The sequence below is a fragment of the Oryctolagus cuniculus genome, chromosome 15 (assembly GCF_051225735.1).
Source record: "Oryctolagus cuniculus isolate XC-2025 breed Fujian yellow rabbit chromosome 15, ASM5122573v1, whole genome shotgun sequence".
NCBI lineage: Eukaryota > Metazoa > Chordata > Mammalia > Lagomorpha > Leporidae > Oryctolagus > Oryctolagus cuniculus.
Window position 1 is genome coordinate 70,016,019 of NC_142881.1, and position 21,697 is coordinate 70,037,715.

Consider the following 21,697-nt stretch of genomic DNA (forward strand, 5'->3'; position numbering starts at 1 on the left):
GACGCATTATAGCTGAGCTGCCAGAGACAAAGGCGGCGTCCTGAGAGCAGCAGGAGCAGCCTGTTGCGCAGAAGGGATCTTCGGGAAGGGGGACAGCCGATCCCTGGCCGGAGGTCAGAGGCTGGCAGGGCGGCTCGTGCAAAGTGCCGAGAGGAGAGGCACGGCAGCAGCACTCCCGCGCCTGCCGCACGCCCTTCAGAAATGAAATCCTGGATCAACGAAAACCGAGAGGAGCCTTGTTGGTGGACCTGCCTTCCGAGAGCTGCCCAAGAGAGACCTTCAGGCTGAGGTGGACTTAACTCAAATCCACATGAAGAAATAACATGGGGAAGGCCGGCGCTGTGGCCTAGCAGGTAAAGCCACTGTCTGCAGTGCCAGCATCCCACATGGGCGCTGGTTCGAGCCCGGCTGCTCCACTTCTGATCCAGCCCCCTGCTAACGCACCTGGGAAAGCAGTAGAAGATGGCCCAAGTGCTTGGGCCCCTGCACCTATATGGGAGGCCTGGAAGAATCTCCTGGCTCCTGGCTTTGGGCTGGCCCAGCCTTGGTCATTGCAGCCACTGGGGGAGTGAACCAGTGGATAGAAGATTCTCTCTCTCCTCCACCTCCTTCTCTCTCTCTAACTCTGCCTTTCAAATAAATAAAAAAACAGATCTTTAAAAATAAATAAAGTTAAAATGTTTAAAAAGCCGTCAACAAACGAAGAGCAGAAGGAAGCATTTTAACCCAAGAGAGAGCATCTACGGAAGGGTCAGGAAGGGTAAGACGGCACAGCTGACCTGCAGGACCGCCCGGTGGCTCCGCCCTTCCAGAAGTTCAACACAGCGCTACCGTCTGCCACAGCAGTGTCATTCCTCGGGGTCAGCCCCCAGAGGAACGGAAGCGTGTCTGCACAAAGGTGTAGTGACCATGCACACCAGCGTTATTTATGAGGGCCCCAAATGCAGAACTCCAAGGCCCGTGAAGTGAAGAATGAATGACTAAGACGTGGACCCACACAATGGAGCATTGGTCACAACGAGGAGTGGAGTGGGGTGCTGGGACACGCTGCAGCCTGGAGGAACCTTAACGACGTGCTTAGTGAAAAAAGCCAGACGCCAGGAGCCACGCATTTCACGATGCATGTATCTAAAACAGCCCAGAGTGCAGGGTCAGAAAGCTTAGTGATTTCCAGGGGGGGTGAAAATGACCGTGTAATAGGCGCAGGGTTTCTGTTGAGGGTGACAAAAAAAAAAAAATCTTCAGGAATTGGTGGTGACAATTGCGCAACATTGTGAAGGTACTGGAAGCCACTGAATTTGTACAAAATGGTGAATTTCACCTCCACAGGAAATTTTATGGGCACACAGATCCCAGAGGAGTCTCAGTACAGCGCAGGTTCTGATTGCAGACGTCTCGGTGGGGCCCAAGGGTCTCCGCTGCTGACAGATGGCCAGGTGATGAGTGGCGGCTCACCTGCGCCACGCCGAGCAGCAAGGCCACCCAAGGGCCGCAGGTGCCAGCCCCTGCCCCGTCTCTCCCCACCAGTCAGGAGGGCGGACGCACCGATGGACAGGGACTCGCGGGTCTGAGCCCGGGGCACGGCTGCAGAAGGTGGGAAGCGGCTGCGGTTACAGGGGTCACTCTGGCAGCACACGCTGGGGGACCAAAGGAGCAGCTTTCTATCGCACAGAAAGCTGGGGATGGAAGGGCGCACGCATCGCCTCCGGCTGCCGGCTCCTCCACCTCTCCGGCTCAGGAGAGATCTGAAAGACAGGGGGCAGCCTGGAGTGAGCAAGCAGTGGTGCCCAGCCGCCTGCCCCTCCCCTTCCCAGTCCCTGGGGCACACGCTGCTGGGGCAGGTGGCGCCCCCCCCCCCCGACCAGTGCGGGTGGCAGCAGGGACAGAGCAGGAGAGGTCCTCAGGTGAAGGGAGCCATAGGAACTCTGGGGCAAGAGAACGGCCCGTGAGAGAGGCAACCCGTCTTCCAGAGCCCTGGCCTGGCGCCGGGCTGCAGCACCCCTGGATTGGGGAGGGCGCCCCCCACCTCTCCCCCTGCCTGTCTGGGCCACCCCGGTGGGGGTGAGGCAGCCATCCCAGCCCCACGTGCCAGAGGCCCAGAGGCCATGGTCGCTGCTCCCTGAACAGCTCACCGCCCGCGAGGAGGTCAGGGGCCGGGCCGAGGGGGCCCGGGGGCAGGTTCCAGGCCAGCTCCTCCAGCAGGCCCAGCAGGCCTTTCACTTCCGCCTCCAGGTGCTCCACGGTCTTCTCCACCGTCTAGAGTGTGAGGGGCAGGGGGCAAAGTCAAAGACAAGGGCAGCGCCAAGCTCACCGGGTCCAGTGGGAGGCGGTGGGGAGGGGACTAGGTGCTGAGGGACTGGGCCCCGTTCAGGTTGTGGCCCTGCCTCAGTTTCCCCGGATGACAGCATCTCAGGGATTTGCTGTCCCGGCTCTGGCCCTCAGTGGTTTCTCTCAGCCAACGGTGAAGCCACGGGAAAGAGCTTTCTCCCTTTGGGCCTTGGCAGCCTCAAGCCCACATTCCCTTTACTGCCCTGCCCCCTGGTGGCAATTCTGCCAAACAACAGGTGGGAGATTTTATTTTTTTAAAATTCAGGATTCTTAGGGTTTTTTGGTTTGTTTGTTTGTTTGTTTGTTTCGTGCCGGTCTGGTAAGGCCTGCAGACCTCTTCCCAGACCAGTGCTTTTGGGACACCTGGTGCAGTGGTTAAGATTCCACTTGGGATGCCCAAATTCCATATCGGAACGCCTGGGTTAGAGTCCTGGTTCCATTTCTGATTATAGCTTCTTGCTAACATCAGGAAGGCAGCAGGTGATGGTTCAAGTACTTGAGTCCCTGCCACCAAAGCGGGAGACTCAGCCTGACTTTTGGGCTCCTGACTTTGGTCTGGCCCAATCTGGGCTGTTGTGAGCATTTGGGGAGTGAATGGATGTGGGTAGAAGACCTTTCTCGCTTTTTGTCTTTCTCTGCCTTTTAAATAAATAAAATATTTTAAAAGTGCCTTAAATGCAAAAATAAAATACATACCAGGTGCATCAAAATATTATTCAAATATTAAAGACTAGAGTTTTGATATCATGTATTTGTTAACTTACTAAATGCCAAGGTTCAGCACGGGACCTCACAAGGACAGTCATTCTGATATACTGAGGAATACAAGTGACAGAGCTATTCATAACTGCAGTGGGATGAGGTTATCTGTGATTTCTACTGATGACAAAGTCATGAACGATACTGCTAGTAAGTTGGGGTTTGTGGTCTATACTTAAAAAAATAGGAATGATAGAACTAAATGAAAGATTTGTGCCGGTAAAGATAGAAGTTTTTCCCCATCCAAGTTTACGGACTCAAGTTCCAAACCCCGGCTGTGTAACCAGCACAGTGACTGAATTTCCACCTTCCCACACAGTCAGGACTGGGAAACCCCTGGTAGGGTGACCAAAGCCACTGGGGAAGCCAGGGGTGGAGAAGGCAGGCCAGCCCCACAGCCCCGGCACGCCCAGAGGTGTTCCTGACATTGCATAGCAAGGTTGCACCTGCGCCCCAGCAAACCACCAGCCTGGCAGAGGGTCCTGAGGCTGCCCCCGCCCCCTGGGTCACCCGCGTTACCTCCTCCATGATGTCTAAGTGGCCTTGGAGAGCCACGTGCTGGTCACAGCTCCCAGCTGAGTCTCCTCGCGGTGTGCTGAAGGGCTCAGCAGCTGGGGGAAGACAAGGCTTGTCACTGCGGGTCCTAGGACTCCGGCACAACACTGGGTCTCACAAAGGGCAGCAGATAAATGCCCGGGTGTGGGTCAGTGCCCACATTTCAGCCGCCCGCATCACTTACTCGTCTCCCCGGCAAGGACACGTGGGGACTCGGGGACCTGCCTGAACCAGGTGAAAAGGGAGGAGAGGTTCTAGCCCGGGAGACCGGCCGAGCCAGAGGCATGACCCAGTGCGGCTCACTGGGCAGCCCTCGGGGGGTGGGGGTGGGGGCGGGGGCTGGTTGGGATGTCCAGGGTGGGTGGGAGAGGGGACTGGCAAAGGGAATCCTGCAGATTCCCACCAGGGTAGAGCTCGATCCCAAGGTCTTAGAACACTAATTGTGATGTTTCTTGGGAATCGATTTTAACACAAGGGTTACTTTGAAGTTTTAAATCCACAGCTCGAAAGACAGGTCTTTGAAGGCTGGGGCTGCTGCGGCAGTTGGGCAAGAAGTGATGTGTGCAGGCGGGGGCGGGAGGAGGAGACAGGAAGAGTGGCGCTATCACAGCAGCTGATTGACATCCAGGCCAGCCTGTCCTAGTGGACACTTGCTGCATGTTGACCATGCACCACACGGGAGTGCAAGAGAAGGTGCTGATCCGGTCAGCCTGTCCCCAACTTATACACAAGGAAACGGAAGCCCAGAGGAGAGAAACAATATGAAGAAAATCACACTGCTGGGGCGGGTGCTGTGGCACAGCAGGTTAAGCCACCACCTGCAACACCAACATCCATATGGGCACCAGTTCAAGTCCTGTCTGCTCTACTTCTGATCCAGCTCCCTACTAATGCGCCTGGGAAAGCAGCAGAAGATAAACCAAGTCCTTGGGGCCCTGCACCTACCTGAGAGACCCAGATGGAGTGTTCCAGGCTCCTGGCTTCTGTCTGATCCAGCCCTGGCTGTTGTGGCCACTGGGGAGTACACCAGTAGATGGAAGATCTATTCCTCTGTCTCTTTCCCCCTCTCTCTCTAACTTTGCCTTGCAAATAAATAGAAGAAAATCTTTTTTAAAAAATCACACTGCTAGGAAGCAGAAGCTCTGGGATGCATTCAACCTGCTTAAGTCTTCATTGTTTTTCTCTTAAGATTTATTTATTTATTTGAAAGGCAGAAAAAGAGATAGAGAGAGGGAGAGGGAGAATCTTTTATCTGCTGGTTCGCTCCCCAAATGGCTGCAACAGTCAGGTCTGGGCCAGGCCAAAGACAGGAATTCCATTGTGGTCTCTAGCAAGGGTGCAGGGGCCCAAGTCCATGGCCATCCTCCACTGCTTTCCCAGGCGCATTGCCAGGGAGCTGGATCAGAAGCAGAGCAGCTGGGACTCGAGTGCCGGAGCTGCAAGCAGCAGCCTAACCTGTTGTAACACCCCTGCCCCTCAGCTCTTGATTCATTGTGTTTCTCCTCAATATTGGTTTTGTTTTTTTAAGATGTTATTTATTCATTTATTTTGAGAGGTAGAGTTACAGACAGGGCGAGAGACAGAGAGAAAGGTCTTCCATTCGCTGGTTCAAATGGCTGCAACGACCAAAGCTGTGCCGTTAAGAAGCCAGGAGCCAGGAGCTTCTTCTAGGTCTCCCACGCAGGTGCAGGGGCCCAAGCACTTGGTCCATCTTCTACTGTGTTCCCAGGCCATCAGCAGAGCTAGATAAGAAGAGCAGCTGGGACTTCAACTGGCACCTATATGGGATGTGGGTGCCACAGGCAGAGGCTTAGCCTACCTCGAAGCCAGCCCAGTGTTTTTTGTTTGTTTGTTTTTCTTCTGGTGCCATCAATCCTAACTCCAGAAAACTTAGTAGTCTGGCTCTGAGCTCAGGTTTCACAGTTGGTGGCTCTGAGATTCCTGCAGGACACCAGCATTGCCCGGGAATGTCACTGGAGAAAGGGCTGTGGAAGCTGGGGGATTGTCTTCTCTGGGGTTCTTGTCTTCATGCAAGAAAGATTTCAGGCGTGAGACAGAGAGCGCAGTGATAAGGCTTTATTGGGGAGAGGGCGTCCGTCAGGACGGAAGGGACAGAGAGAGAGAGCACTCAGGCGCTCGGACTTGGTTGAGTGGAGAGAGTACACAGGTAGGAAGTCAGAAATTGAACCCAAGTGTGTGAGAGGGGCCTGAAGACCAGCACCCACTGCGGAAGCTCCAGAAGGCCAGCATCTTGCACCTCAAAGTCCAGCCCAGACCCTGATCACCTCCCAGGTGGTCCCAGCCCCTCCCCTAAGGAGAGCTCCCAGGAGAATTCTCTCTCCTCAGGACCAAAGGGGTTACCTGACCTGATAACATGGGGCAGTAAAACCTTCACAGACTCCCTAAGGGAAGGCCCTCTGCTCTGCTCCCATCCTTTGTCCTGGAGGAGAGGGGGAGGCGGGTAAGCAGACTCCCTCAAAAACCTCGGGAGTCCAACCGGACAGCACTCAGCCCTCTGCCTCTCAGCTGAGCCAGCCTGGCCGGCCCAGGTGTACTCTCTCCACTCAACCATGTCACCTGGCTCTCCCCCAGTCCTAGCTACTGGGCGCTCTCTCTGTCCTTTCCATCCTGACGGATGCCCTATCCCCAGCAAAGTTTTATCACTCCGCTCTCTGTCTCATGTCTCACTGTGTGAAGACAAGAACCCCACGGCTTCCACGGCCTTCCCTCCGGTTACATTCTGATCCAGCTGCCTCTTAAAACACCTGGGAAAGCAGCAGAAGATGGTCCAAGAGCTTGGGCCCCCGAATCCACAAGGGAGCTCCAGATGGAGTTCCTGGCTCCTGGCTAGTCCTGGCCGATTTGACCTTTGGGGAGTGAACCAGCATATGCCCCGCCCCCTTCACTTAAACAAATCTGGACAGACAGAGAGTGATAAAGAAGCCAGGAGCCAGCATGGCCTTGAGGCAGCAGGGAGGACTCGACAAGACAAGGACAGGGAAAGAGAGCCACAGGAGAGCCTTGCAGTGGGGGAGGGAGGAGGGTGTGCTTAGGTGACAGGAGGATGAGAAGGGAGAGGGAGGTCAGCAGGTGACCACGTGGCTCCTGGAGAACTGGCCCCTGAAGCTTGGTTTGTGAGGATCACAGGGTCCAGGGTCTGGAGAAGTGTTTATCATTGTCTTTCTGTTTTCTTAAACTTTGGGGAAACACAACCAGGCCCAATGACAGGAAGAAGTCAGGGAATGCATTCCCTGGAAGGAGGCCATGGACTCCCCCAGGGCAGGCGGGGCAGCCTGGGGAGGGAATGTGGCAGACATGGCCAGCCGTTGACCTGCAGGGCCAGAGAGCTGAGTGTGCTCCCCAGGGCCTCTGTTCCCTCTGCCAATCACAGAGAATCACCTGCTGAACCCCCCCTCCCCGCCCCGCCCCTGGACAAGAGCCTGTGTTTCCAGGAATTCTGTAGGCGGTTTGTTGAAAGGGGGTCATGGTGAGAATATTTACTTATATCACAGAAATCTACAAGTGCTTCTTAATTTGTTTTGTGTGTGTGTGTGTGTGTGTGTGTGTTCTTGAGAGGCCGTCCACTGAGTAGGGGACTTGAATAAGCAGAGGGTTTCCCCCAGGGGATGTGGAGGAGGGAGGCATAGTAAGAAGACCATGCAGAATGAGCCAGCATCCATTAGGAATTTTGGGAACACCGGTCTGCCCCCAGCAGGGCTCCACAGATGGGGTGCAGAGCAGCAAGAACGAGGGTGGACGGAGCTGGAAGCTGGAATTCTGCAGGATGAGCCTGGTGCAGCCAGGAGCCAAGGGCGTACGATGTGACCAGCCAGGGGTCAAGGGAGCGAGCTCTGGAGCTCAGCCTGGATAAGGGAGGGAATGAGGGCCAATGAGCTGGAGGTTCAAAGGCTGTGGGAACGACAGAGGGAATGAGTTTCACACGCTGCCAGCATCAAGGCTCTGGCCATGGACATGGGCATCGGAAGCAGGGTGCAGTAGGAGTTATTGGAATCAACCTCTCCAGATGTTGGGTAAGAAGTCAGATATGAGCTTATGTGTGAGTGACAAAGGCCTAAAGAGAAGACGACCATGTCCAGCATATGCATGTGCATCTGAAAGTCATCCGGATAACGTTTAAGGGACAGCCCAGTGTTCGCATCCTGCCCTGCCCCCTTCTACCGGATAACCTGCCAGGCAGGGGGTGGGGGGTGGGGGGTGGGGTGGAGGAGTGGGGTCCCGCCCCTTCTGCCTGTCAATCTTCCACAATCTTCCAGATGCAGCCCAGTATCTGCATTTCAAATATACCCTGCTCCCATCCTGATTCTCCAGGGGGTCTTGGTCACCCTTCCTCTAAGGGGGGGGGGGGGAGTGATGCCAGCCAGACTTCCCCCTGTCTGATAAACTCCTATCTGAGTTTTCTCCCTGGAGTTTTTCTATTTACATCCAAAAAGTCCTTTATTCCAAGAGGAGCAGAGATGGGAAAGCAAGACCCATCTCCTTAAAAACCCACAGCCTCAACCGGACTGGGCACTCAGCCCTCTGCCTCTCTGCTGAGCTGCCTGGCTGGCCTGGTCAGGTGCAATCTCTCCACTCAACCATGTAACCTTGCTCTCCCCTCCCAGTCCGAGCGACTGGGCGCTCTCTCTCAGGTTCTGTCTGGAGAGGTGCCCATCCGTTCTTACGAATGTCCCTTCCCTAATAAACTTTGCTACTTTACTTCTCACTGCTCTCTGTCTCACGCCTGAATTCTTTTCTTGCGTGAAGACAAGAACCCTGCCATTCACCGGTAACACAGATGCAATTTTTTTTTAAGATTTACTTATCTATTTGAAAGGCAGAGTTACAGAGAGAGATGAAGAGGCAGAGAATGAGAGAGAACTTCTATCTGCTGGTTTATTTCCCAAATGACCACAATGGCCAGGGCTGGGCCAGGCTGAGGCTGGGAACTTGGAATTCCATCTGTTTCCCATGGAGGTGGCAGGGGTCCAAGCGTTTGGGCCATCCTTCCCAGGTGCATTAGCAGGGGAGCTGGATTGGAAGCCAAGCAACTGAGACTGGAGCAAGTGCCCAAAGGGATGCTGGCGTTGCAGGTGGTGGCTTAACCCAATGCACCACAACGCTAACCCCTGGGGCAAAATTATTTTTTATTTTATTTTTTTAAAGAGTTTTATTTATTTGAGAGGTAGAGTTACAGACAGAAGGAGAGACAGAGAGAGAGAGAGATTCCCTCAGCTGGTACACTCCTCAAATGGCCGCAATGGCCAGAACTAGGCCAGACCAAAGCCAGGAGCCAGAATCTTCTTCTGGGTGTCCCACATGGGTGCAAGGGCCCAAGCACTTGGGTCATCTTCCGCTGCCTTCAGCAGTGACTGCTAAGCCTAGTGGTTATGGTGCCAGTGCCCCATTATGGAGTGCTTGGTTTTGATAACTGACTCTGTTCGCAATTCTAGCTTCCTGTTTTTTTAATTTTTTTAATATGTGTTCATTTATTTATTTATTTATTTATTTTTGACAGGCAGAGTGGACAGTGAAAGAGACAGACAGAGAGAAAGGTCTTCCTTTGCTGTTGGTTCACCCTCCAATGGCCGCCATGGCCAGCACACTGCAGCCGGCGCATCGCGCTGATCCGAAGCCAAGAGCCAGGTGCTTCTCCTGGTCTCCTATGGGGTGCAGGGCCCAGGCACTTGGGCCATCCTCCACTGTACTCCCAGACCATAGCAGAGAGCTGGCCTGGAAGAGGGGCAACCAGAACAGAATCCGGCATCCCGATCGGGACTAGAACCTGGTGTGCCGGCACCGCAGGCGGAGGACTAGCCTATTGAGCCGTGGCACCAGCCTCTAGCTTCCTGTTAATGCAGACCGTGGGGCAGGGAGCGGTGGTAGTAATAGCTTCAGTCACTGGATTCCTGCCACCCATGTGGGCCACCAGGATTGAGTCCCTGCCCTCAGCCACCATCTGTTTGTCTGCTTCTAAAATAAGTAAAAATTTAAAAAGATAAAAGCCTCTTCGAAAGACACCGGTGCGGTGGGCCTGGCATTTGGTGCAATGCTTGGGACACTTAGGATAGCGCCATCCCATATGACACTGGTGCTAGGCTTCAAGTCCTGGCTCCACCCTCAGTTCCAGTCTCCTGCTGATGCGGACACTGGGAGGCAAAAGTCGATGGATGGCTCAAGCAGTTGGGTCCCTGCCACCCACGTGGGAGACCCGGACAGGATTCCTGGCTCCCAGTTTCGGCTCAGCCTCGTCCTGGCTGTTGTGGGCATTTGGGGAGTGACCAGCAGATGGGAGATCTTGCCCAAAATTAATAAACATAAATTTCTAAAAAGAGAGAGAAGCCCGGTCAAAAGACGACAGTATTATTGTGGAATTTGGGGAGGGAAGAGTATGTAATAATGGCTCTTTGGTTATTTTGTTAAAGTGAGTCTTTTAGAGACCCATATTGAAATATTTATGGAAGAAATGCTATGATGTCTTGGATTTACTTGGGGATAATGCAGGCCTGGGATGGGGCTGGGAGAGAGGCGTGGGTGGGTGTAAAAGGTCAATGAGATTGGCCTAGAGTTGCCTGTTGTTGAAGCTGTGTGATGAGAGCGTGAGGATGGATGGTCCGACCATTCTGTTTTTGCGTACACGAGGGTACTTCACAAAGTTCGTGGAAAATGGAAATGAAAAGATAAATTTATTTGCGTGCAAAAAATTTTGAATTCTGCAGGTTTTTAAAAAAAATTTTTTTTTTTTGACAGACAGAGTGGACAGTGAGAGAGAGAGAGACAGAGAGAAAGGTCTTCCTTTGCCATTGGTTCACCCCCCAATGGCCGCCAAGGCCGGCACACTGCAGCCGGTGCACCGCGCTGATCTGAAGGCAGGAGCCAGGTGCTTCTCCTGGTCTCCCATGGGGTGCAGGGCCCAAGGACTTGGGCCATCCTCCACTGCACTCCCGGGCCACAGCAGAGAGCTGGCCTGGAAGAGGGGCAACCGGGACAGAATCTGGCGCCCCGACCGGGACTAGAACCCAGCGTGCCGGCACCTCAAGGTGGAGGATTAGCCTAGTGAGCCGCGGTGCCAGCCAGGTTTTTTTTTTTAATACACATTTTCCATGACCTTTTTGAAGGCTCCTTGTATGGTCTGGAATGTTCCATTCTAAAAGCCAATTGTCTGATGGGATTGTTGGCAAAAAGCACACACTCGTGGGCGGAGTGCACCCACATAAAATGCTCAGAACTAGCGGGGAGGAGGAGGTGTGAGAGACCCCACTGGGGCAGGTCTGGAGGTGGCCGTGGTGAAGGGAAGCCATGCTGTGACTCATTTGTCTCATTTGGAGCTGGGGTGCGCAGCCTGTAGGGGAGACTTCCAAGGAGCGGGAAGAGCTGTTCTCACCCGCAGGGTGGGCAGCTGGGGGGAGGAGGGGCCTCCTTGGTGTGAGTCCGGGTATGTACACACCTCTGCAGCTGTGCCCAAGAGCCTCTCACTCATCTGTTCCCTGGAGCCACACCTGTCCGCCCAAGCCCCCATAGCCCTCCCGCTCATACCCTGTCCCCGGCTTAGCAACCCTGCCGGTCAAGTGGGGATCAGCTGGCTTTGGCAGTCTCCCACAATGTGAATTCATTCCTCTTCCTCGGCTGAAAACACCCTGTGCTCTGTGTGTCTGCGATGAGCTCTAACTTGGCCGCCAAACTCCTCCAGGGAAAAGGCCGGGCCGAGGCACAGCCGAACCCCTCACATCTGCACAGAACTGCGCGCTGAGCACCCAGGTACAACTGCCAATGAGCTCAGCCAGGCCCCAGGAGGTCATCTGAGAGAGGGCTTGGAACAGGGCCCTAACTTGCCAGCCTGCCAGCAGCCCCTTCCCCAGCCACCTCCCCTTCCCCGGGGGGCCCCCCCAGCACTGGCTGGGAGGCATTACGACAGCCTCTCACTGCGGGGTGGGGAGCAGCTGTCCTCTCCTCTCTCAGCCTCTGCTGTCTCAGCGTGGGGGTGGCCGCGTGGCGCCCCCTCCCAGCTGTGGCTCCCCCAGGAGGCTCCCTGGGCTTCCGGAGCCTGCTGAGAAGCCTCAGGGAGGAGCTCCCAGGACAGAGACGGAGAAAGGAAAGGAGAGGTTGCTTCTTGGACCAGAAATTCCAGCAAGACCGTAACTGGGGGCCTTCCCCATGCACGTGCGTGCACACACACACGAGGCTGTCAGGAAACAAGAGGAATGGCAGCGGCGGAAGGATTACTAGGACGGACCCTGAGCAGCTAAGCCCGAGGCTCCCCAGCCTCCCCTCCCCACCCCGGACCTCCCTGGTGCTGGGTTGTTTCTGCCCTGGCTCCTGATGTACGCCCTGGACAGTGGCCACGGGTGGAGGAGCAGCACTGGGCGCTGGTGAGGGAAGACTGCAGGGCGGAGCCCAGGGACCGGGGTCGGGGGGAGGCGCCGGGCTGGGTGCCCCAGTTTGAGACGTGGCCCTGGGTCCTGTCCTCTGCGGCTCCCCTCCTGCTTCCAGGTCTTAGGGGGAGATCTTTTGTGTCTCGGACCTGGCCAGTAAGAACATGCCCGCAACATAAAAGATTTCTGTGTGCTGGGTGCGACTCTGAAAGGTGCCGGGAGACCTCAGCGTCACCAGTCACGCCCTGCGCAGGCCAGCAGCTCTGGTCACCTGGGGACACCTGGGGCCTACTTCCCGTTGACTGCATTTGATGTCATAGGATAATAGCACTCACCACATCCACTGTCTGCATAAACACTTGTGATTTGATCCAAACCATCAGTGTCATTTTGAAGCATATTCAAATGATTGCATGACAAACTCCAATCTACAGACAGCTGTCCTGGCTAAAGCTGGAGGAGGAGGCTTAAGCCTCCCACGGGCGAGCTGGGACGCGGAGGAGCATTTGTGTTGCGTTTTCTGGGGCAGGGAAGGGGTCCCTCCCTTGTGTCACTCTCTAGACCTGCTATGAGCCTTGCAGACTGCTCTGAGCGCTTATGGATGTCACTCCAGCACAGTGAGTGTCTGCTGTGCCGATGTTTTACTCAGGGCACGAGAAAGCTGCCCTGACGAAGAGCCTGCCTCGGTTACCTGCATTAGTTTCCCTTCCGTCAATGCAGAGGCAGATCAGCTGGTGGTCGGGGGTGCTGAGGCAGTTTGCTCTCTGAACATACAGGAAACCTAGGGTACTTAGTGAGGGAGCGAGAGAGCGAGAGAGCAAGCTGGTTTACTCTTGGCCAGCGATGGTCAGGGCTGGACCAGGCTGAAACCAGGAGCCAGGAACTCAGTCGAGGCCTCTCACATGGATGGCAGGGACCCAATTTCTTGAGCCATCCCCTGCTGCCTCCCAGGGTGTGCATCAGAGGAAGCTGGAATCGGGAACAGAACCCAGCCCCTCTGGTATGGGACACAGGCATCTGAGCAGCTAGGCCAGACACCTGCCCTGAACATTCATCTTAATCCGCTGAACGAGTTCCGATGAGTTACAATGTAGTAAAACACTTCAAAAACCACAGGATTGGCCTGCGCCACGGCTCACTAGGCTAATCCTCTGCCTGCGGTGCCAACACACCGGGTTCTAGTCCCGCTTGGGGCGCCGGGTTCTGTCCCAGTTGCTCCTCTTCCAGTCCAGCTCTCTGCTGTGGCCTGGGAGTGCAGTGGAGGCTGGCCCAAGTGCTTGGGCCCTGCACCCCATGGGAGACTGGGAGGAAGCGCCTGGTTCCTGGCTTCGGATCGGCGCAGCGTGCTGGCTGTAGCAGCCGTTTGGGGGCTGAACTAGCAGAGGGAAGACCTTTCTCTCTGTCTCTCTTCCTCTCTAACTCTGCCTGTCAAAACAAACAAACAAACAAAACAAAACAAACAAAAACCACCGCAGGATGCTGCCTGTGTGTGTGTGTGTGTGTGTGTATGGATTTTGGTGGATATCTATATATATACATATACATACATATAGATATCCACCAAAGTGTCTTTGAGTAGTTTACTCCTCACTATACCCATTTTTGTAAGAAATACCACAATCCTCACCACAGGCCACTGCATCATCCTCTTTCACCCAAAACAAAAGCAGAATCCTGATTTTGGTCCCTGGGGACCTGGATGGTGCTGGACCCTGACAGCTTCCCCAGTGGAACCTGAGACGCTCGTGGGAATGGCTACACTAGTTAAAAGATCTAGGATCTCAGGATTTAAGATTCCTCTGATAGCAAAATAGGAGCTCAATTAAAGCTTTACCTTCAAAAAAGGTCTCAAGAAACACACAATCCATTTTACTTCACTTAATATGTAAGGAGCATGTACAAATCAATAAGAAAAAATCCCAATGCACAAAAGAAGAAAACTAAGACAATTAGTGAGAATTAATAGAAATGACCAGTATGCCTTTAATTAAAAAACAATTTAACACCAGAGCCAGCACTGTGGTGTAACAGGTAAAGAAAGTTGCTGCCTGCAGGGCTGGCATCCCGTATAGGCACCGGTTCGAGTCCTGACTGCTCCACTTACCATCCAGCTCTCTGCTGTGGCCTGGGAAAGCAGCAGAAGATGGCCCAAATTCTTGGGCCCCTGCACCTGTATGGGAGACCTGGAGGAAGCTCCTGGTTCCTAGCTTCAGATCGGCACAGCTCCAGCCATTGCAGCCAATTGGGGAGTGAACCAGCAGATGGAAGACCTCTCTCTTGCTCTCTCTCTCTCATTCTCTCTGCCTCTCCTTCTCTCTCTGTGCAACTCTTACAAATAAATAAATAAGTAAATAAATAAAGCTTAAAAAAGTTCAACTCCAGTAACAATCAAAGAGATACAAATAAAAATAATAAAGACTCTAAAGTATTCTCACAAAAAACTCCAGGAGCTGGCACTGTGGTGCAGAGGGTTAAGCAGCCACTTACAATGCAGCATCCCAAACCAGAGGGCCACTATGAGCTGTAGCTGCTCCACTTTTCTTCTTCTTCTTCTCTTCCCCTTCTTCTTCTTCTTTTTTTTTTTTTTGCAGTTTATTTTTTATTTTATTATTATTATTATTATTATTATTATTTTTGACAGGCAGAGTGGACAGTGAGAGAGAGAGACAGAGAGAAAGGTCTTCCTTTTTCCATTGGTTCACCCCCCAATGGCCGCTGCAGCTGGTGCACTGTGCTGATCCAAAGCCAGGAGCCAGGTGCTTCTCCTGGTCTCCCATGTGGGTGCAGGGCCCAAGCACTTGGGCCATCCTCCACTGCACTCCCGGGCCACAGCAGAGAGCTGGCCTGGAAGAGGGGCAACCAGGACAGAATCCGGCGCCCCAACTGGGACTAGAACCCTGTGTGCCAGCGCCGTAGGTGGAGGATTAGCCTAGTGAGCCGCGGTGCCGGCCTCTTCTTCTAAGAATTATTTTATTTGAAAGAGTTACAGAGAGAGGTCTTCCATTCCACCGGTTCACTCCCCAAATGACCACAACAGCCAGGGCTGAACTGATCCAAAGCCAGGAGCTTCTTCTGAGTCTCCCATATGGGTGCAGGGGCCCAAGGACTTGGGCCATCTTCTGCTGCTTTCCCAGGTCATAGCAGACCGCTGGATTGGAAGTGGAGCATCTGGGATTTGAACTGGCACCCATATGGGATGCTGGCGCCACAGGCTGGGGCTTTAACCTGCTGTGCCACAGCGCTGGCCCCTAGCTGCTCCACTTCTAATATAGCTACCTGTTTATACACCTGAGAAGGCAGTGAAGAACCTGCCCGGATCAAGGTGCAGCTATTTTAGACTAGGCCTAACCGGGCCCTGGACCCTAAGCTAAAAGCTCCTAAAAAAAGAGAAATAAACTCTCCTTGTGATAAGCTCCCCTAGCAACAGCCAATCAGCAGATAGCAGGGAAATCTCTAAAGTTCCAGGTGTCTTTTCAGGCAGTTAAGGTGACTGATTATATCCCGAGACCCTGCAGTTTGGCAGGTTCACCCTAGTGGCTCGGACCCTAGACTTTAGCCAATCATTTTAAAAAGCATCAACCCCAAAGCCATCTAACCACCTTTACTAGGTCCATTCCCACCACTGGACGCACTAATCAGCTTAAGAGAGGTTCTTTGAATTTCCCATGGGATGAGATGATTTGCTGAATGGTGCTATAATGTATAGAATGTCTCTGAAAACCCTATATAAACCCCGCAAAGGAAACGGGATGGGTCCTTGTCAGAAGACTGCTGGGACAGTTGGAGGTGTGGACCCTAGCCTGGGCCAGAACAATAAACCTCTTTGCTTTTGCATCACCAGATCTCTCGTTGGGTTAACTGAGTCCGATCCGACACCGGTCTAACAGCAGCAAAGGATGGTCCAAGTCCTTCAGCCCTGGCCACCTACGTAGGAGACTGAAGGAGTTCTAGGCTCTTGACTTCAGCCTGGCTCAGCCCCAGCTGTTGTTGTGGCCATTTGGGGAGTGAACTAGCATATGGAAGATCTTTCTGTCCGTTTGTCTGTCTCTCTCTCCTTTTCTGTTGCTCTGCCTTTCAAATGAATGAATGAATGAATGAACAACAAACAAATGAAAACTCTTTTTGGACTAGTTCCAGCTTCTAGATTTAGCTATAAGTTAGAAAATACAAGGGGCAGAGAAACACTTAAATGACCACATGGGGTTGCAATTAGCCAAGTCTATGTGGAGAAATTTACAGGACAAGCTTAGCTTCTTCAACAAATGGATTTTAAGGAAAAAGGATGGAGTGAGAACTTACTTATTTAAACAGACTTAACAGACATATTACCAAACGCAAACCTTATTTGAACCAAACAAATGAAATGCTAAAATATATAGCACAACCAGAATGCTTTTGAATATTGATTAAGTATTTGATGATACTAAGGAATTATCATCCATTTTTGGAGTGATAATGGTATTGCAGTTATGTTCATTACAAGAGTATTGATCTTATAGAAATACACAAAGACATATTTATAGATGAAAATATGTGTGCCTGAATTTCCTTTATAATATCTGAGGGAAATGAGACAGAGTAGAGATTATACAAGTTGGGAGGCCCTTACCTAAATGCTTGGGGTTGGAATTACATTGTGGCCATTTGAGGAATGAACCAGCAGATGGAAGATCTCTCTCCTTGCCTTTCCCTCCCTCTCTCTGTAACTTTGACTTTCAAATAAGTAAATAAATCTTTTTTAAAAATTACAGATTTTTGGAGGATTTCAGATTTTCAGATTAGGAATGCTCAACCTGAATTGTACTTGTTGAAACAGGGTTGGCAGATACATTATACTGTTCTATTTTTTGTAGTACATTTTTTAAAAAATTTATTTATTTTTTGAGAGGTAGAGATACAGACAGAGAGAGACAGAGAGAAAGTTCTTCCATCCACTGGTTCACTCCCTAAATGGCCACAATGGCTGGAGCCGAGACCATTCAAAGCCAAGAGCCAGGAGCTTCCTCCAGGTCTCCCATGCAGGTGCAGGGGCCCAAGCACTTGGGCCATCTTCTGCTACTTTCTCAGGTGCATTAGCAGAGTGCTGGATTAGAACAGTTGCAGCCAGGACAAGAATAGGCTCCATATGGGACGCAGGCACCGCAGGCAGAAGCTTACCTTACTACACGATAGCATCAGCCCTGTGCAGTATATTTTTGAATCAAAAATTTTTTTGTAGGGGCCGATGTTGTGGTGCAGTAGGTTAATCCTCTGCCTGCATCCCTATGGGCGCCGGTTCTAGTCCCGCCTGCCCCTCTTCTGATCCAGCTCAATGCTATGGCCTGGGAAAGCAGTAGAAGATGACCCAAGTGCTTGGGCCCCTGCACCCACGTGGGAGACTGGGAGGAAGCACCTGGCTCCTGGCTTCAGATCAGCACAGCTCCGGCTGTTGTGGCCATCTGGGGTGTGAACCAACGGAAGGAAGACCTTTCTCTCTGTCTCTCCCTCTCCCTCTCACTGTCTATAACTCTACCTTTCAATAAATAAATAAATAAATAAAATCTTTTAGAAAATTTTATAAACAAAAGTTAAGAAAAAAAAAATGGATATTATCTTCAACCTGAAGGTTATACACGAAATGTGTGAATAGAGGAGTGAGCGGTGTGGTCCAGTGGTTAAGCCACTGCCTCCTGTATGGAAGTGCCAGTTTGAGTACTGGTTACTCCACTTCTGGTCCAGCTCCCTGCTGATGCTCTTGGGAAGCAACGGATGAAGGTTCAAGCACTTTATTCCTGCTACCTATGTGGGAGACCTGGATGGAATTCCAAGTTTATAGCTTCAACCCAGCGCAGTCCGGATTCTTGCAGGCCTAGGGAGTGAACCAGCTGATGGAAAATTCTCTCTTTCTCTCTCTCTCTCTCCTCCCCTCTCTCTATGTTGCTCTGCCTTTCTAATAAATAAATCTTTAAAAAGTGAACTTATATTCATGCATGTATTTATACTTTCCTCTTTATTTTTTCTTAATCTGTAGCTTCTAAACATACATAATCAGAAGAAAAAACTTAATATTTTAAAGGAAATTCACATTAAAGTGTATATACCAATTGTGGCTACAGGGGCCACAGAAAATCAGCCAGTCACAGGCTCTGCTGGGTGCCCTCAGCTCTGGGAGTGTGAGGCCGGGCAGAGAGGAGCTGGGCCAAGGAGGATTTGTACCGAGGGCCTGGGCAGGCACTCGTTGGCAGCCTTGTGATGAAACGGCTGATTCTCCTGAACAGGTGCAGAAACGGAGGCTCAGAGAGAGCCCTGGGGTTGTCCAAGAGAGCCAGCGTCCTGTGTGTGGATGCCTGCTCTTGGCCGGGCACATCCCGGGGTCAGCAGCAGGTGTGTGTCACTCCTCCTCGATGAGCCCTGCCTAGGCCCGGGGCCTTTCCTGGAGTGCCTGCCTACACAGGTCATGTGGCCCCAACAGGGACCCGGGAGGCTTCTGTCCCAGCACAGGGTCCAGCGAGGGGACAGGAGGGCTGGGTGCTTGGTGAGGGCTCTGAGCCTTCCCTCCCCTGGGCACTCGGATGAACCACGAGCACTCTCTGGCTTGCACCCTGCACAGTGCTGTGGAATGTGCAGTTCTGGGGTGACCTCTCTGTCACTGTCATCCTGTCTGTGCCTCACCTGTGCAGGGGCAGCCTGAAGACCACTGGCATGAGAAGGGGAATAAAGCACACAATGCAAAGCTTGGAACTCAGCCAGGGGCGTGTGCACACGGGGGTGGGGGGTGCTCGCCCCCTGTTTCTCCACTCAAAGCAGCTCAGCCTTCAGGAAAGCTCTCCGGCAAGCTGGATCCTGGGGCTGCGTTATGGATTAAGGTGCTGTCTGTGACGCCAGCACCCCATATCAGGACGCCGGGTTGAATCCTGGCTGCTCCACTTCCAAACAAGCTCCCTGCTAGCCTGGGAAAGCAGTCCAAGTGTTTGGGTCCCTGCCACCCACATGGGAGACCCCGATGGAGTTCCTGGCTCCTCATCGGCCTGGCCCAGCTCTGCCTGTTGCAGGCAACTGGGTAGTGAACCAGTGGATGGAAGATCTCCTTCTTTTTTCAAATAAATAAATACATCCTTTAAAGAAACAAACCTGGAATCTGACTCTGTCCCCACACGGCAGGGGCCGTCTGCCTGGCTCCAGGATGGCCGGATGGCCGTGTGGGGCCCTGCCTGGGTCACTGGCCTTGGAGCTCAGCTTCCAGTGCATCGCCCTGGAAAGCCAGGCCTGCTCCCAGCTGGCCTCAGGGCTGCCCCACCCTACAAACTTGACCTTTTACCCCTTCCTGTCTCCTTTCACCAGCAGTTTGGCACCCCCCCCCCCCCAGCTTTTCTCAACTTTCTCAATAGGTTTTTCTGAAAACATCGGTCTCCGTCTCTCTCCATTTCAATCCTTGTTTCTTGCTCTGTTGCTCTCAACTCCTTTTGCTTTCTGCCCTAACTGGTATCTGTGTTTCTCCAAAACCTCTTTCTAATCCCTTATTTCCCCTCTCCCCTGTCTCTCTCTGTGCCTCTGTTCCCCGCCGGTTCTGTCACTCCCTCCTTCCCTCCCTCCCTGCCTGGCATCTCTCTCACTCGCTCATCCCCACCTTGCCCTCGGCGGGCCTCCCGGGCTCCCAGTCCCCTGCCCGCAACGCGGGCCCGCGGCCCCTACTCACCGGCCAGAGCGCCCGCGGCGCGGAGCAGGGCGAGCCCGGCCAGCGCGCACAGCAGGGGCCGCATGATGCCGGCGGGACCGAGCGCTGCGCGCGTCTGCCAGCGACAGCCCTCCGCGGGATCGCGCCGGGCCAGCCCGGGAGGAAATGCTCCCAGCCCGAGCCAAAATTCCTGGGCGGCTCCGGGCTTTCTGGCTCGAGTGAACCCGCCCCCTCCCGAGTCCCTCCGCACCCCGGGAGCAGCGCGGAGCCCAGAGACCCCCCGCGGGCGGAGGGGCAGTCATGCTGGACTGGGAGCGTTCCCAGGCAGCGGCTGCACTGCCGGGGCCCCGGGCGCGGGGTGCAGGGCGCAAGGGGAGGCTGGGCGGCAGCTCCGGGGTTCAGGCAGTCGCTGTGAGCTCCTTGCACAGAGGGGTAGACTGAGTCCCGCTGTCACCCACAGCTGTGGCACAGGCGCCAAAGCCCTCCCCCCCCCCCCCCCAGGTGCGAAGAAGCTTTTCTCCACGAGGAACAAGAAAGGGCTCCGATGGCCTCAGACAGCGTCTGTGGGATCGCAGGCTTGCTGTTGGGTCTTCTGTAGGAAGTCCTTCTTCCGGGAAAGAAGGGACAGTGATGTGAAAAGATGCTTTTCCAAAAAAACGTTAAATCAGGACTCACACAGATATAAAATGAGCAGGAGCTAAAGATTTTATCGAACTCATTAATAAGGGATGCACCCTAGAAAGTCACTATCAGTCCAAAAAACAGACACAGATCTGTAATATTTTTCTTTCTTTATTTTTATTTTTTTGACAGGCAGAGTGGACAGTGAGAGAGAGAGACAGAGAGAAAGTGAAAAGTTAAAATTGTATATGTGCGGGTGTAAAAAGTTAAGCTTACAGGTTATAACATTCCTGGTACAGCTGTAAAAATAAGACAGAGTGAAGTAGCACCTTGACAGTAGGGACTCCATTTTGGAGCACTTGAGACTCCATTCTGAGAAAGCACCCCCCCACCGTGAGACTCTGGTCTGAAACTATGATCTCAAATAGTCGGACAATAGCAGTGCACTACATCACCCTTGGCAGAGCACAAAAACCCCCTAGCATGATTGCTCAAGTGGCACCTGGGTTACCTGGGCTAATAATAAAGATGTGATTTGTCTGTGTCTTACATTAATGTCAAGTCCTAATTGCTAATTGTAATCTTGTAACTGGTATTGTCAAGATTATGATGAATATTAATTTCACTTAGGTTTTAGGTTATGTTGACCCCAGTAACCATATACTCTCTTTTGATTTTATATACTCTCTTTTGATTTTAGCAACTGTGTATAGCAACCATGCATAGCAACCATGTATTTCCCCCCTTCCTGGTTTTGCGGTTTTTGCCTTTATAAACCCTAACCTTTGGTTATTCGGGGCTGCTCTGCTCATGTATGATCGGACAGCCCCAGCATGCTGGATAATCAATAAATCTTTAACCCTTTGCTGGTTGCATGAGAGAAAGGTCTCTTGGAGTCGTTCCTCGCGTGGTGGGCTTTTTCAGACTCTAACAAAAGATCTTCCTTTTTTTTTTTCCCCGTTGGTTCACCCCCCAATGGCCGTGCTGATCCGAAGGCAGGAGCCAGGTGCTTCTCCTGGTCTCCCATGGGGTGCAGGGCCCAAGCACTTGGGCCATCCTCCACTGCCTTCTCAGGCCACAGCAGAGAGCTGAACTGGAAGAGGAGCAACCGGGACAGAACCCGGCGCCCCAACCGGGACTAGAACCCGGTGTGTTGGCACCGCAGGTGGAGGATTAGCCTATTGAGCCTCGGTGCCAGCCTGAAATATTTTCATCAAAGTTTTTGTTTAGTTATTTGAAAGGCAGAGTGAGAGAGAGAGATATCTTCCCTCCCCATATGGCCTCAAGGGCAGCAGTTGGGCCTCACCTGCTGTCCTGTACCTTATCTGATATAGACTGTGATATTGTGCAAACAGAGGCAGGAAGGCCTGGAGTCACCTGAACCTGTACACGTGGCAGGACTGGCCTATCT

General features: G+C 52.9%; 1 protein-coding gene across 2 annotated transcripts; it reads right to left on the reverse strand.

Moving 5' to 3' along the window:
• Positions 1-1,111: 1,111 nt before the first annotated feature.
• PLAC9 (placenta associated 9) lies at positions 1,112-19,782 on the reverse strand. 2 transcript variants are annotated; one of them, XM_070057919.2, is made up of 5 exons: positions 19,687-19,782; positions 4,588-4,656; positions 3,607-3,698; positions 2,133-2,256; positions 1,112-1,745 (listed from the first exon to the last, which is right to left on the reverse strand). In XM_070057919.2, exons 1-5 carry the CDS (start codon positions 19,748-19,750, stop codon positions 1,735-1,737), a joined length of 360 nt encoding a protein of 119 aa, XP_069914020.1. In that variant the 5' UTR covers positions 19,751-19,782; the 3' UTR covers positions 1,112-1,734. The 2 variants fall into 2 exon arrangements, with proteins under 2 accessions (XP_069914020.1, XP_069914021.1); XM_070057920.2 differs by lacking the exon at positions 4,588-4,656.
• Between the last annotated feature and the right edge of the window lie 1,915 nt (positions 19,783-21,697).

What these genes read in the sequence shown, in the direction of transcription:
- PLAC9 (XM_070057919.2), bottom strand. Translation starts at nt 19,750, where the DNA reads ATGCGGCCCCTGCTGTGCGCGCTGGCCGGGCTCGCCCTGCTCCGCGCC. An exon ending in CGCCGCGGGCGCTCTGGCCG is followed by an intron (nt 4,657 to 19,686) that starts GTGAGTAGGGGC and finishes TGTACTCCCCAG; the next exon opens with TGGCCACAACAGCCAGGGCT. An exon ending in ACTCCATCTGGGTCTCTCAG is followed by an intron (nt 3,699 to 4,587) that starts GTAGGTGCAGGG and finishes GTCTTCCCCCAG; the next exon opens with CTGCTGAGCCCTTCAGCACA.